The sequence below is a fragment of the Panthera uncia genome, assembly GCF_023721935.1.
Source record: "Panthera uncia isolate 11264 chromosome E2 unlocalized genomic scaffold, Puncia_PCG_1.0 HiC_scaffold_19, whole genome shotgun sequence".
Classification (NCBI taxonomy): Eukaryota; Metazoa; Chordata; class Mammalia; order Carnivora; family Felidae; genus Panthera; species Panthera uncia.
This window is the reverse complement of record NW_026057588.1, coordinates 6,322,311-6,336,793: the sequence shown is the minus strand read 5'-3', so window position 1 is coordinate 6,336,793 and position 14,483 is coordinate 6,322,311. Positions and strand designations below refer to the sequence as shown.

Genomic DNA, 14,483 nt, shown 5'->3' with positions numbered 1-14,483 from the left:
GAATGTCCCATATGCACTCGAGAAGAAACTGTATTCTGTTGCTTTGGGATACAGAGTTCTAAATGTATCTGTCAAGTCCATCTGGTCCAATGTATCGTTCAGGGCCCTTGTTTCTTTATTGATCCTGTGTCTAGATGATCTATCCATTGTTGTAAGTGGGGTATTAAAGTCCCCTGCAATTACTACACTCTTATCAATAAACTTGCATATGTTTGTGATTAATTGTTTTATATATTTGAAGGCTCCCGTATTCAGTGCATAGAACTTTAATTGTTAGCTCTTCCTGATGGATAGACCCTGTGATTATTATATAATGCCCTTCTTCATCTCTTGTTACAGCCTTTCATTTAAAGTCTAGTTTGTCTGATATAAGTATGGCTACTCCAACTTTCTTTTGACTTCCAGTAGCATGATAGATAGTTCTCCATCCCCTCACTTTCAATCTGAAGGTGTCCTCAGGTCTAAAATGAGTCTCTTGTAAACAGCAATTAGATGGGTCTTATTTTTTTTACCCATTCTGACACCCTGTGTCTTTTGGTTGGATCATTTAGTCCATTTACAATCCAGTGTTATTATTGAAAGATAGGGGTTTAGAGTCATTGTGATGTCTGTAGGTTTCATGCTTGTAGTGATGTCTCTGGTCCTTTGTGGTCCTTGCAACATTTCACTCACAGAGTCCCCCTTAGGATCTCTTGTAGGGCTGGTTTAGTGGTGATGAATTCCTTCAGTTTTTGTTTGGGAAAACCTTTATTTTTCCTTGTATTCTGAATGACAGACTTGCTGGGTAAAGGATTCTCGGCTGCAGATTTTTCCTGTTCATCACATTGAAGATTTCCTGCCATTCCTTTCTGGCCTGCCAAGTTTCAGTAGATAGGTCTGCCACTAGTCTTACGGGTCTCCCTTTATAAGTTAGAGCGTGTTTATCCCTAGCTGCTTTCAGAATTTTCTCTTTATCCTTGTATTTTTCCAGTTTCACTATATGTCGTGCAGAAGATCGATTGAAATCACGTCTGAAGGGAGTTCTCTGCGCCTCTTGGATTTCAATGCCTTTTTCCTTCCCCAGATCAGGGAAGTTCTCAGCTATGATTTGTTCAAGTACACCTTCAGCCCCTTCTCTCTCTTCTTCTTCTGGAATTCCTATGATATGGATATTGTTCCATTTGATTGCATCACTTAGTTCTCTAATTCTCCCCTCATACTCCTGGATTTTTTTAATCTTTTTCTCAGCTTCCTCTTTTTCCATAATTTTGTCTTCTAATTCACCTATTCTCTCCTCTGCCTCTTCAATCCGTGCTATGGCCGCCTCCATTTTATTTTTCACCTCATTTATAGCATTGTTTAGCTCCTTGTGACTATTTATTAGTCCCTTGATCTCTGTAGCAGTAGATTCTCTGCTGTCCTCTATGCTTTTTTCAAGCCCAGTGATTAATTTTATGACTATTATTCTAAATTCTTGTTCCGTCGTATTGCTGAAATCATTTTTGATCAATTCGTTAGCTGTCGCTACTTCCTGGAGTTTCTTTTGAGGAGAATTCTTGTTTCGTCATTTTGGGTAGTCCCTGTGGTGGCTCCAAACTGCAGGGCACTTCCCCTGTGCTGTGTGGAGTAACTTGTGTTGGTGGGCGGGGCTGCAGTGAGACCCGATGTCTGCCCCCAGCCCACCGCTGGGGCCACAGTCAGACTGGTGTGTACCTTATCTTCCCCTCTCCCAGGGGCAGGACTCACTGTGGAGTGGTGTGGCCCCTGTCTGGGCTACTTGCACACTGCCAGGCTTGTGGTGCTGCTTCGATGGGATCTGGCGTATTAGCCGGGGTGGATCCGCAAGGTGCACAGGGGTGGGAGGGGCAGGCTCAGCGCGCTTTGCCTTCGGTGGTCCGCTTCGGGAGGGAGGCAGACCTGTCGGAGGGATGGATCCCCAGAAGCACAGCGTTGGGTGTTTGCGTGGTGCAAGCAAGTTCGGTGAGGGGAACTGGTTCCCTCTGGGATTTTGGCCGAGGGATGGGAGAGGGATGGCGTTTGCCAGCGCCTTTTTTCCCCACCATGCTGGGCTCTGTCCTCCGGGGCTCAACAACTCTCCCTCCCGGTGTCCTCTTGCCCTCCCCGCTCTCCCCACTCTCCGAGAGCAGACCTGTTGACTTTTAACATTCCAGATGTTAAGTCCCGCTGGCTGTCAGAACACACTCGGTCTGGCCCCTCCACTTTTGCAAGCCAGACTCAGGGGCTCTGCCTTGCGGGGCGGACTGCCCCCCCACCGCCCCAGCTCCCTCCTGCCAGTCCGTGTAGGGCGCACCACCTCTCCACCCTTCCTACCCTCTTCCGTGGGCCTCTCCTCTACACTTGGCTCCGGAGAGTCCGTTCTGCTCGTCTTCTGGCGGTTTTGTGGGTTATTTAGGCAGGTGTGGGTGGAATCTACGCGATCGGCAGGACGAGGTGAGCCCAGCGTCCTCCTACCCCGCCATCTTCCTGTTACTGTGTTCTTGATACTAGCCATCCTGACAGGTGTCAGGCATATTTTTTGGGTGTGAATTAACTTTTTTCTTGCCGTTTGATTTATATTCTATGTTTATATTTTATATTTTTGTTTGTCTCGGCCTCTGGTTTTCAAATATATTTTATACTCATCACGCATATATGTACATTTCTAAGACATTTGGCACTTTTTCCTTTGCAGGTGGTTTTGGTTTTATTTGTACATAGAAAAGATTGTTTTGCTAGGCTTGTAAATAATAACAGCTGTCTTTGCAAGCACCATTGTGTGGCAGATGATGGAAATTGTGTGACACAGTATAAGCTTCCTCTCCTGGAAGGTCTGTCCTGTTCCACTTACCTCTCCTCCCAAAGACCAGCTGTTACATAGGCTTACACAGTGTTCCAGCTTAAAACAAACAAACAGCTGTCAGCATTGTCTCTTCTCCTTAGAGGCGATGAACTTTTACCCTATTAACTAAATATTTTGGTATTTACTTCCTGATCTTTTAATGACACTCTTACACAGCTGTGTGATACTGAGATTCAGGAGAAATGAGGATATTTGGTCTTCATCCATGGTTCCTGGCTCACAGCCCCCCAGATCCTTGGAATTTTCCTGAGCCCTAAGCAGCAGGGGCATCTTCTGTCATAATGTTTGGTCTTGTCTTCAGTTCTTGGCAAAAAAAACCAAACCCTTTAGAGCCATAACCGTGGTGTGTGTCAGCCCCTGTCCACCACTATTGGGTTTATACAAGTAAGGGGAATTTGGGAAATCCCCTAAGGATGGTGGTTGCCAAGGGAACCAGCCCTGTGATCGGAGGGTCGGGGCTTCCAGCCCCACCTCTTCACCTCCAGAGATGGGGGAGGGGCTGCAGGTGGAATCAGTGACCCAAGGCCAAGTCAATCACAGCTATGTAATAAAGCTTCCAGAAACACCCAAGAGGGTGGGGTTTGGGAGCTGCCAGGTGGGGTGGAGGTGCCCCGAGAGTGGCTCACTGGAGGGGAGCATGGGAGCCCTAGCCCCCTTCCCCCACACCCCCTGCCCAGGGCATGTCTTCACCTGGCTGTTAATTCATATCTTTTACTATCTTTATAGTGAGTGATCCAATGGAGTAAATGGGTTTCCTTAATTCCTCGAGCTGCTCTAGCATGGTTTTTTGTTTTGCTTTTTTTTAATGTTTGCTTATTTTTGAGAGAGAGAGAGACAGCATGAACAGGGGAGGGGTAGAGAGAGAGGGAGACACAGAATCCGAAGCAGCTTCCAGGCTCCAGGCTCCAAGCTGTCAGCACAGAGCCCGATGTGGGGCTCGAACTCACAAACCATGAGCTCATGACCTGAGCCAAAGTCGGACGCCTAACCCACTGAGCCACCCAGGCGCCCCTTCTCTAGCATGTTAATTGAGCCCAAGAAGGGGGTCATGGGAACCTCTAATTCCAGCCCCCCACCCCCTTGCTGATCAGAAGCATGGGTGATAGCCGGGGCTTCCAGGAGAGTGCCCTCACCTGTGGGATCTGACGCCACCTCCAGGTAGATGGCGTCAGAATTAAGTTGAGCTGTAGGCCACCCCACTGTAGGGATCCTGCCTGGTGGTGTGAGGGGATCCCCCTTCCTCCACCCATATGGTGGAACTTGGTCCAGAAAAAAAAAAAAAAAAACACTACCTCAGAGTCTGCTTGGGTTGCCATTGAGCATCTTTATTTTATTTTTTTGATTAAAAAAAAAGTTTAATGTTTATTTTTGAGAGAGAGTGAGTGGGGGTGGGGCAGACACACACACACACACACACACACACACACACACACACACACACACTATCCAAAGCAGGCCTTAGGCTCCAGGCTGGGTGCCATCAGCACAGAGCCCAATGTGGGGCTCGAACCCATGAACCTGAGATCATGACCTGAGCTGAAGTTAGAGGCTTAACTGCCTGAGCCACCCAGGCACCTGGCATCTTTCGTGTTCTTCCACCCGCAGCACTCACGTGCGTGCCTTCATGCCTACTCTTCCTAGAGGTCAGCTTCTGCTCAGAGTAGTATTCCCTGTTTTGTTTTGTTTGGAAGTTTGTTTATTTTTGAGAGAGAGAGACTCCCAGGCAGGCTCTGCACTGGCAGCTCGGAGCCTGACGCGGGGCTCGAACTCATGAACTGTGACACTCAACTGACTGAGCCACCCAGGCACCCTCACAGTCCCTGTTGTAAAGGGAAATCGCTTCTCCTGCGTGGCTCCTTTACCCACACAGAACACGGCGCCTCTGACTCTCCTGGTCACCAAATGCGTGGAGATTCTTCCCCACAGCCACTCATTTCCCTGTGATGCCAGCTGGGTGTCCTCCGGTTTGTCAGCAGAAACTCCTGGGATGCCACGATTTGGTCACAGGCGAGGGGAAGCTTTGCTGCCACGATATGCAGACTGGGGAGACCACAGCCTTCGGCTGTGAACGGAAAGCCCACTCCAGAGGGGAAGGTTTAGGCTTAAATAGGCAAAACCCGCAAGTTTGTCCCCTTGTCGAGGGTGGTCAGACCCCAGACTTCAACCTCAGGAGCAGACGACAAGCAGGACCCAGCCCTCCGTTTCCGGCAGTGGCTCCAGGGTGTGGCGGCTGAGGAGGAGCACGATACCGTGTGTCTTCCCATGAATTTTGCTGAATTTTGTGCAGGCCCATGGCCACAGGCCATGCTGACTTTTATTCTTCAGGGTCATCTGGCCTGGTGAAAATTTCTGTTTTCTCTCCCTTGCCATGAGGGAACCCATCTTGTCCGTTAGCTGTTGCTGTCTGATTATTGGGGTCTTTTGTTCTCAATGTTAAAAAAAAGTTTTTTTCTTGGGGCGCCTGGGTGGCTCAGTCAGTTGAGTGTCTGACTTCGGCTCAGGTCATGATCTCGCAGTTCATGAGTTCAAGCCCCACGTCGGGCTCCGTACTGACAGCTCAGAGCCTGGAGCCTGCTTCAGATCTGTGTCTCCCTCTCTCTCTGCCCCTTCCCCACTCATGCTCTGTCTCTGTCTCTCAAAAATGAATAAACGTTAAAAAAATTTCTTTTTTTCTTTAAGTGTATTTATTTTGAGAGAGAGCAAGCATGAGCAAGAGGGAGGGCGGAGAGAGAGAGGCAGAGAGAATCCTAAGCAGGCTCTGTGCTGTGAGCACAGAGCGTGGCGCGGGGCTCAAACTCATGAATTGGGAGATCATGACCTGAGTAGAAATCAAGAGTCAGACGCTTAATCAACTGAGCCACCCAGGTGCCCCTTTTGTTATCATATTGAACTCCATTCTGGCACTGTCTAACCATAGATAGGGTCAGATCCCACAGGGTAAGGGCTCAGCCTACAAGACAGCCCCTCTTCCCCAACTTCAGATGCCAACCAAAACACCAGGGGCCTTCGGAGGTTCCCAGGATCCCCGCCTTGGGTTTAGTTAATTTTCAGGAGTAGCCCCCAGAATCCAGGAAACCATTATTACGATACCCATTTGCTGCAAAGGATATTAAGTAATAAGAATCAACAGCCAGATGAAGAGATCCATCAGGTGAGATTCCAAAGGAGCTTCTGTCCCCAGTCAGAGGCCCCGCAGGGTGCCCTGGGGACTGGATCTGGTTATGCAGTCGGGAAGCTGTCCAGACCCCGCCCTTGTGGGTGTTTATGGAGGCTTCATGACACAGGCAGGGTGCACGAAATCATCGGCCATTGGCCATTTTCCACCTCCAGCTCCTCCCCCCTCCCTGGAGGTTGGGGGTCAGTTCTAACCCTCTAGTCACTGCTCTGGTTCCCCTGGCAACCAGCCCCCCATTCCTAAAACTCAACTCATCAACATAATAAGAGGACACCTTTATCACTCTTCCTCACTTAAGAAATTTCAAGGGTTTGGGGCACATGGGTGGCTCAGTCACTTGAGTAGCAAACTTTTGCTCAGGTCATGATCTCACAGCTCATGGGTTCGACCCTGCATCGGGCTTTGTGCTGACAGCTCAGACCCTGGAGCCTCCTTCGGATTCTGTGTTTCCCTGTCTCCTTGCCCTGCCCCTGCTTGCACTCTCTTTCTTTCTATCAAAAATAAAATCAACATTAAAAAAAGTTAAAAAGTTTTCAAGGTTTTTTGTTGTTTTTTTTTTTTTTAATTTACATCCAAATTAGTTAGCATATAGTGCAACAATGATTTCAGGAGTAGATTCCTTACTGCCTCTTACCCATTTAGCCTCCCACAACCCCTCCAGTAACCCTCAGTTTGTTCTCCATATTTATGAGTCTCTTCTGTTTTGTCCCCCTCCCTGTTTTTATATTTTTGCTTGCCTTCCCTTCATCTGTTCTGTCTTAAATTCCCCATATGAGTGAAGTCATATTTGTCTTGCTCTAATTTCGCTTAGCATAATACCCTCCAGTTCCATCCATGTAGTTGCAAATGGCAAGATTTCATTCTTTTTGATTGCCGGGTAATACTTCATTGTATATATATACCACATTTTCTTTATCCATTCATCTGTCGATGGCCATTTGGGCTCTTTCCATACTTTGGCTATTGTTGATAGAGCTGCTATAAACATGGGGTGCATGTGTCCCTTCGAAACAGCACACCTGTATCCCGTGGATAAATGCCTAGTAGTGCAATTGCTGGGTCGTAGGGTAGTTCTATTTTTAATTTTTTGAGGAACCTCCATACTGTTTTCCTGAGTGGCTGCACTAGTTTGCATTCTCACCAGCAGTGCAAAAGAGGTCCTCTTTCTCCCCGTCCTTGCCAACATCTGTTGTTGCCTGAGTTGTTAATGTTAGCCATTCTGACAGGTGTGAGGTGGTATCTTTTTTTTTTTTTACAATTTTTTTAAATATATGAAATTTATTGTCAAATTGGTTTTCATACAACACCCAGTGCTCATCCCAAAAGATGCCCTCCTCAATACCCATCACCCCCCCTCCCCTCCCTCCCACCCCCATCAGCCCTCAGTTTGTCCTCATTTTTTAAGTCTCTTATGCTTTGGCTCTCTTCCACTCTAACCTCTCTTTTGTTTTTTTTCTTCCCCTCCCCCATGGGTTCCTGTTAAGTTTCTCAGGATCCACATAAGAGTGAAAACATATGGTATCTGTCTTTCTCTGTATGGCTTATTTCACTTAGCATCACACTCTCCAGTTCCATCCACGTTGCTACAAAAGGCCATATTTCATTCTTTCTCATTGCCACATAGTACTCCATTGTGTATATAAACCACAATTTCTTTATCCATTCATCAATTGATGGACATTTAGGCTCTTTCCACAATTTGGCTATTGTTGAGAGTGCTGCTATAAACATTGGGGCACAGGTGCCCCTATGCATCAGTACTCCTGTATCCCTTGGGTAAATTCCTAGCAGTGCTACTGCTAGGTCATAGCGTAGGCCTATTTCTAATTTTTTGAGGAACCTCCACACTGTTTTCCAGAGCGGCTGCACCAGTTTGCATTCCCACCAACAGTGCAAGAGGGTTCCCGTTTCTTCACATCCTCTCCAGCATCTATAGTCTCCTGATTTGTTCATTTTGGCCACTCTGACTGGTGTGAGGTGATATCCGAGTGTGGTTTTGATTTGTATTTCCCTGATGAGGAGCGACGTTGAACATCTTTTCATGTGCCTGTTGGCCATCCGGATGTCTTCTTTAGAGAGGTGTCTATTCACGTCTTCTGCCCATTTCTTCACTGGATTATTTGTTTTTCGGGTGTGGAGTTTGGTGAGCTCTTTATAGATTTTGGATACTAGCCCTTTGTCCGATATGTCATTTGCAAATATCTTTTCCCATTCCGTTGGTTGCCTTTTAGTTTTGTTAATTGTTTCCTTTGCTGTGCAGAAGCTTTTTATCTTCATGAGGTCCCAATAGTTCATTTTTGCTTTTAATTCCCTGGCCTTTGGGGATGTGTCAAGTAAGAAATTGCTACGGCTGAGGTCAGAGAGGTCTCTTCCTGTTTTCTCCTCTAGGGTTTTGATGGTTTCCTGTCTCACATTCAGGTCCTTTATCCATTTTGAGTTTATTTTTGTGAATGGTGTGAGAAAGTGGTCTAGTTTCAACCTTCTGCATGTTGCTGTCCAGTTCTCCCAGCACCATTTGTTAAAGAGACTGTCTTTTTTCCATTGGATGTTCTTTCCTGCTTTGTCAAAGATTAGTTGGCCATACTTTTGTGGGTCTAGTTCTGGGGTTTCTATTCTATTCCATTGGTCTATGTGTCTGTTTTTGTGCCAATACCATGCTGTCTTGATGATGACAGCTTTGTAGTAGAGGCTAAAGTCTGGGATTGTGATGCCTCCTGCTTTGGTCTTCTTCAAAATTACTTTGGCTATTTGGGGCCTTTTGTGGTTCCATATGAATTTTAGGATTGCTTGTTCTAGCTTCGAGAAGAATGCTGGTGCAATTTTGATTGGGAGTGCATTGAATGTGTAGATAGCTTTGGGTAGTACTGACATTTTGACAATATTTATTCTTCCAACCCATGAGCATGGAATGTTTTTCCATTTCTTTATATCTTCAGTTTCCTTCATAAGCTTTCTATAGTTTTCAGCATACAGATCTTGTACATCTTTGGTTAGATTTATTCCTAGGTATTTTATGCTTCTTGGTGCAATTGTGAATGGGATCAGTTTCTTTGTCTTTCTGTTGCTTCATTATTAGTGTATAAGAATGCAGCTGATATCTGTACATTGATTTTGTATCCTGCAACTTTGCTGAATTCATGTATCAGTTTTAGCAGACTTAGGGTGGAGTCTGTTGGATTTTCCATGTATACTATCATGTCATCTGCAAAAAGTGAAAGCTTAACTTCATCTTTCCCAATTTTGATGCCTTTGATTTCCTTTTGTTGTCTGACTGCTGATGCTAGAACTTCCAACACTATGTTAAACAACAGCGGTGAGAGTGGACATCCCTGTAGTGTTCCTGATCTCAGGGAAAAAGCTCTCAGTTTTTCCCCATTGAGGATGATGTTAGCTGTGGGCTTTTCATAAATGGCTTTTATGATGTTTAAGTATGTTCCTTCTATCCCGACTTTCTCGAGGGTTTTTATTAAGAAAGGATGCTGATTTTTTTTTTAATTTTTTTTTTTTTTCAACGTTTTTTATTTATTTTTGGGACAGAGAGAGACAGAGCATGAACGGGGGAGGGGCAGAGAGAGAGGGAGACACAGAATCGGAAACAGGCTCCAGGCTCCGAGCCATCAGCCCAGAGCCTGACGCGGGGCTCGAACTCACGGACCGCGAGATCATGACCTGGCTGAAGTCGGATGCTTAACCGACTGCGCCACCCAGGCGCCCCAAGGATGCTGAATTTTGTCAAATGCTTTTTCTGCATTGATTGACAGGATCATATGGTTCTTTTCTTTTATTAATGTGATGTATCATGTTGATTGATTTGTGAATGTTGAACCAGCCCTGCAGTCCAGGAATGAATTCCGCTTGACCATGGTGAATAATTCTTTTTATATGCTGTTGAATTCGATTTACTAGTATCTTATTGAGAGTTTTTGCATCCATATTCATCAGGGATATTGGCCTGTAGTTCTCTTTTTTTTACTGGGTCTGTCTGCTTTAGGAATCAAAGTAATACTGGCTTCATAGAATGAGTCTGGAAGTTTTCCTTCCCTTTCTATTTTTTTGGAATAGCTTGAGAAGGATAGGTATTATCTCTGCTTTAAACGTCTGGTAGAAATCCCCTGGGAAGCCATCTGGTCCTGGACTCTTATTTGTTGGGAGATTTTTGATAACTGATTCAGTTTCTTCGCTGGTTATGGGTCTGTTCAAGCTTTCTATTTCCTCCTGATTGAGTTTTGGAAGTGTGTGGGTGTTTAGGAATTTGTCCATTTCTTCCAGGTTGTCCAGTTTGTTGCCATATAATTTTTCATAATATTCCCTGATAATTGCTTGTATCTCTGAGGGATTGGTTGTAATAATTCCATTTTCATTCATGATTTTATCTATTTGGGCCATCTCCCTTTTCTTTTTGAGAAGCCTAGCTAGAGGTTTATCTATCAATTTTGTTTATTTTTTAAAAAAACCAACTCTTGGTTTCATTGATCTGCTCTACAGTTTTTTTTAGATTCTTTATTGTTTATTTCTGCTCTGATCTTTATTATTTCTCTTCTTCTGCTGGGTTTATGGTGTCTTTGCTGTTCTGCTTCTATTTCTTTTAGGTATTCTGTTAGATTTTGTATTTGGGATTTTTCTTGTTGCTTGAGATAGGCCTGGATTGCAATGTATTTTCCTCTCAGGACTGCCTTCGCTGCATCCCAAAGCGTTTGGATTGTTGTATTTTCATTTTCGTTTGTTTCCATATATTTTTTAAATTTCTTCTCTAATTGCCTGGTTGACCCACTCATTCTTTAGTAGGGTGTTCTTTAACCTCCATATTTTTGGAGGTTTTCCAGACTTTTTCCTGTGGTTGATTTCAAGCTTCATAGCATTGTGGTCTGAAAGTATGCATGGTACGATCTCAATTCTTGTATACTTCTGAAGGGCTGTTTTGTGACCCAGTATGTGATCTATCTTGGAGAATGTTCCGTGTGCACTTGAGAAGAAAGTATATTCTGTTGCTTTGGGATGCAGAGTTCTAAATATATCTGTCAAGTCCATCTGATCCAGTGTATCATTCAGGGCCCTTGTTTCTTTATTGACCGTGTGTCTAGATGATCCATTTCTGTAAGTGGAGTGTTAAAGTCCCCTGCAATTACCACATTCTTATCAATAAGGTTGCTTATGTTTGTGAGTAATTGTTACATATTTGGGGCTCCCGTATTCGGTGCATAGACATTTATAATTGTTAGCTCTTCCTGATGGATAGACCCTGTAATTATTATATAATGCCCTTCTTCATCTCTTGTTACAGCCTTTCATTTAAAGTCTAGTTCGTCTGATATAAGTATGGCTACTCCAACTTTCTTTTGACTTCCAGTTGCATGATAGATAGTTCTCCATCCCCTCACTTTCAATCTGAAGGTGTCCTCAGGTCTAAAATGAGTCTCTTGTAGACAGCAAATAGATGGGTCTTGTTTTTTTATCCATTCTGACACCCTGTGTCTTTTGTTTGGAGCATTTAGTCCATTTACAATTCAGTGTTATTATTGAAAGATAGGGGTTTAGAGTCATTGTGATGTCTGTAGGTTTCATGCTTGTAGCAGTGTCTCTGGTACTTTGTCTCATAGGATCCCCCCTTAGGATCTCTTGTAAGGCTGGTTTAGTGGTGATGAATTCCTTCAGTTTTTGTTTGTTTGGGAAGACCTTTATCTCTCCTATTCTAAATGACAGGTTTGCTGGATAAAGGATTCTTGGGTGCATATTTTTTTTTTCTGTTCATCACATTGAAGATTTCCTGCCATTCCTTTCTGGCCTGCCAAGTTTCAGTAGAGAGATCTGTCACGAGTCTTATCGGTCTCCTTGTATATGTTAGAGCACGTTTATCCCTAGCTGCTTTCAGAATTTTCTTTATCCTTGTATTTTGCCAATTTCACTATGATATGTCGTGCAGAAGATCAATTCAAGTTACATCTGAACGGAATTCTCTGTCCCTCTTGGATTTCAATGCCTTTTTCCTTCCCCAGATCAGGGAAGTTCTCAGCTATTATTTCTTCAAGTACACCTTCAACACCTTTCCCTCTCTCTTCCTCCTCTGGAATGCCAATTATGCATAGATTATTTCTCTTTAGTGCATCACTTAGTTCTCTAATTTTCCACTCATACTCCTGGATTTTTTTATCTCTCTTTTTCTCAGCTTCCTCTTTTTCCATAATTTTATCTTCTAGTTCACCTATTCTCTCCTCTGCCTCTTCAATCCGACCTGTGGTTGTCTCCATTTTATTTTGCAGCTATTTATAGCATTTTTAAAAGCTCCTCCTGTCTGTTCCTTATTCCCTTGATCTCTGTAGCAATAGATTCTCTGCTGTCCTCTATACTGTTTTCAAGCCCAGCGATTAATTTTATGACTATTATTCTAAATTCACTTTCTGTTATATTGTTTAAATCCTTTTTGATCAGTTCATTAGCTGTCGTTATTTCCTGGAGATTCTTTTGAGGGGAATTCATCCGTTTCATTTTGGATAGTCCCTGGAGTGGTGCGGGACTGCAGGGCACTTCCCCTGTGCTGTCTTGAATAACTTGCGTTGGTGGGCGGGGCCGCAGTCTGACCTGATGTCTGCCCCCAGCCCACCGCTGGGGCCACAGTCAGACTGGTGTGTGCCTTCTCTTCCCCTCTCCTAGGGGCAGGATTCACTGTGGGGTGGCGTGGCCCGTCTGGGCCACTTGCACACTGCCAGGCTTGTGGTGCTGGGTATCTGGCTTATTAGCTGGGGTGGATCGGCAAGGTGCACGGGGGCAGGAGGGGCAGGCTCAGCTCACTTTTCCTTTGGTGATCCGCTTCAGGAGGGGCCCTGCAGCACTGGGAGGGAATCAGACCCGCCACCGGAGGGATGGATCCGCAGAAGCACAGCGTTGGATGTTTGCGCGGTGCAAGCAAGTTCCCTGGCAGGAACTGGTTCCCTTTGGGATTTTGGCTGGGGGATGGGCGAGGGAGATGGCACTGGCGAGCTCCTTTGTTCCCCGGCAAACTGAGCTCTGTCGTCCGGGGCTCAACAACTCTCCCTCCCGTTGTCCTTCTCCAAGCAGAGCTGTTAGCGTATAACCTTCCAGATGTTAAGTCCCGCTTGCTGTCTGAACACACTCCATCCAGCCCCTCTGTTTTTGCAAGCCAGACTCAGGGTCTCTGCTTGGCCGGCAGGCTGCCCCTCTGCCCCGGCTCCCTCCCCCCAGTCCGTGTAGTGTACACCGCCTCTCCGCCCTTCCTACCCTCTTCCGTGGGCCTCTCATCTACACTTGGCTCCGGAGAATCCGTTCTGCTAGTCTTCTGGTGGTTTTCTGGGTTATTTAGGCAGGTGTGGGTGGAATCTAAGTGTTCAGCAGGACGCGGTGAGCCCAGCGTCCTCCTACGCCATCATCTTCTTCCTCAAGCCTTTATCGTGATGTGGTATCTCATTGTGGTTTTGATCTGTATTTCCCTGATGATGAGTGATGTGGAGCATTTTTTCATGTGTTGGTTGGCCATCTGGATGTCGTCTTTGGAGAAGTGTCTATTCATGTCTTTTGCCCATTTCTTCACTGGATTATGTTTTGGGTGTTGAGTTTGATAAGTTCTTTATAGATTTTGGATACTAACCCTTTATCTGATATGTTGTTTGCAAATCTCTTCTCCCATTCTGTCGGTTGCCTTTTAGTTTTGTTGATTGTTTCCTTTGCTGTGCAGAAGCGTTTTGTTTTGACGAGGTCCCAGTAGTTCATTTTTGCTTTCGTTTCCCTTGCCTCCGGAGACGTGTTGAGTAAGAGGTTGCTGTGGCCAAGATCAAAGAGGTTTTTGCCCGCTTTCTCCTCGAGGATTTTGATGGCTTCCTGTCTTACATTTAAGTCTTTCCTCCATTTTGAGTTTGTTTTTGTGTATGGTGTAAGAAAGTGGTCCAGGTTTGTTCTTCTGCATGTCACTGTCCAGTTTTCCCAGCACCACTTGCTGAGGAGACTGTATTCCATTGGATATTCTTTCCGCCTTTGTCAAAGATGAGTTGGCCATATGTTTGTGGGTCCATTTCTGGGTTCTCTATTCTGTTGCATTGATCTGAATGTCTTTTTTTTTTTTCAAGTGTTTTAAGAGCTCTGTGCCAGACAGCTGAAGCTAACCACAATATCACGAGTATGTAGTCAGATTGCAGGGTATTTCTAAAAAGTTTTAATCCCCCAAAATACAACATGCAGTGGGTGGTTAGTGGAGAGCCATGTACATCATGGGGAAAAATCATTAAGAACAGGTCTGCAGGTGACCTCTTTCCAATAAGGAGTAATTTCGCATTGACCTGGGGTTTGATGTTACAGGTATTGGTGTCATTTGAGGATGTGACCATGGACTTCAGCAGGGAGGAGTGGGAGCAGCTGGGCCCTGCCCAGAGATGCCTGTACTGGGACGTGATGCTGGAGATCTGCAGCCACCTCCTCTCCCTGGGTGAGCATCCCTCTCCCCCCCCCCCCCCCCCCCCCCCC

At 45.3% G+C, this 14,483-nt stretch overlaps 1 protein-coding gene across 1 annotated transcript in view; it reads left to right on the top strand.

Moving 5' to 3' along the window:
* The window catches only part of ZNF175 (zinc finger protein 175), a 32,457-nt gene that overhangs the window by 11,404 nt on the left and 6,570 nt on the right, over positions 1-14,483 (top strand). Inside the window, exon 3 of the mRNA XM_049621375.1 lies at positions 14,319-14,445. Within this exon, the coding sequence (XP_049477332.1) occupies positions 14,319-14,445 (127 nt within the window). The remainder of the gene's footprint in view (positions 1-14,318; positions 14,446-14,483) is intronic.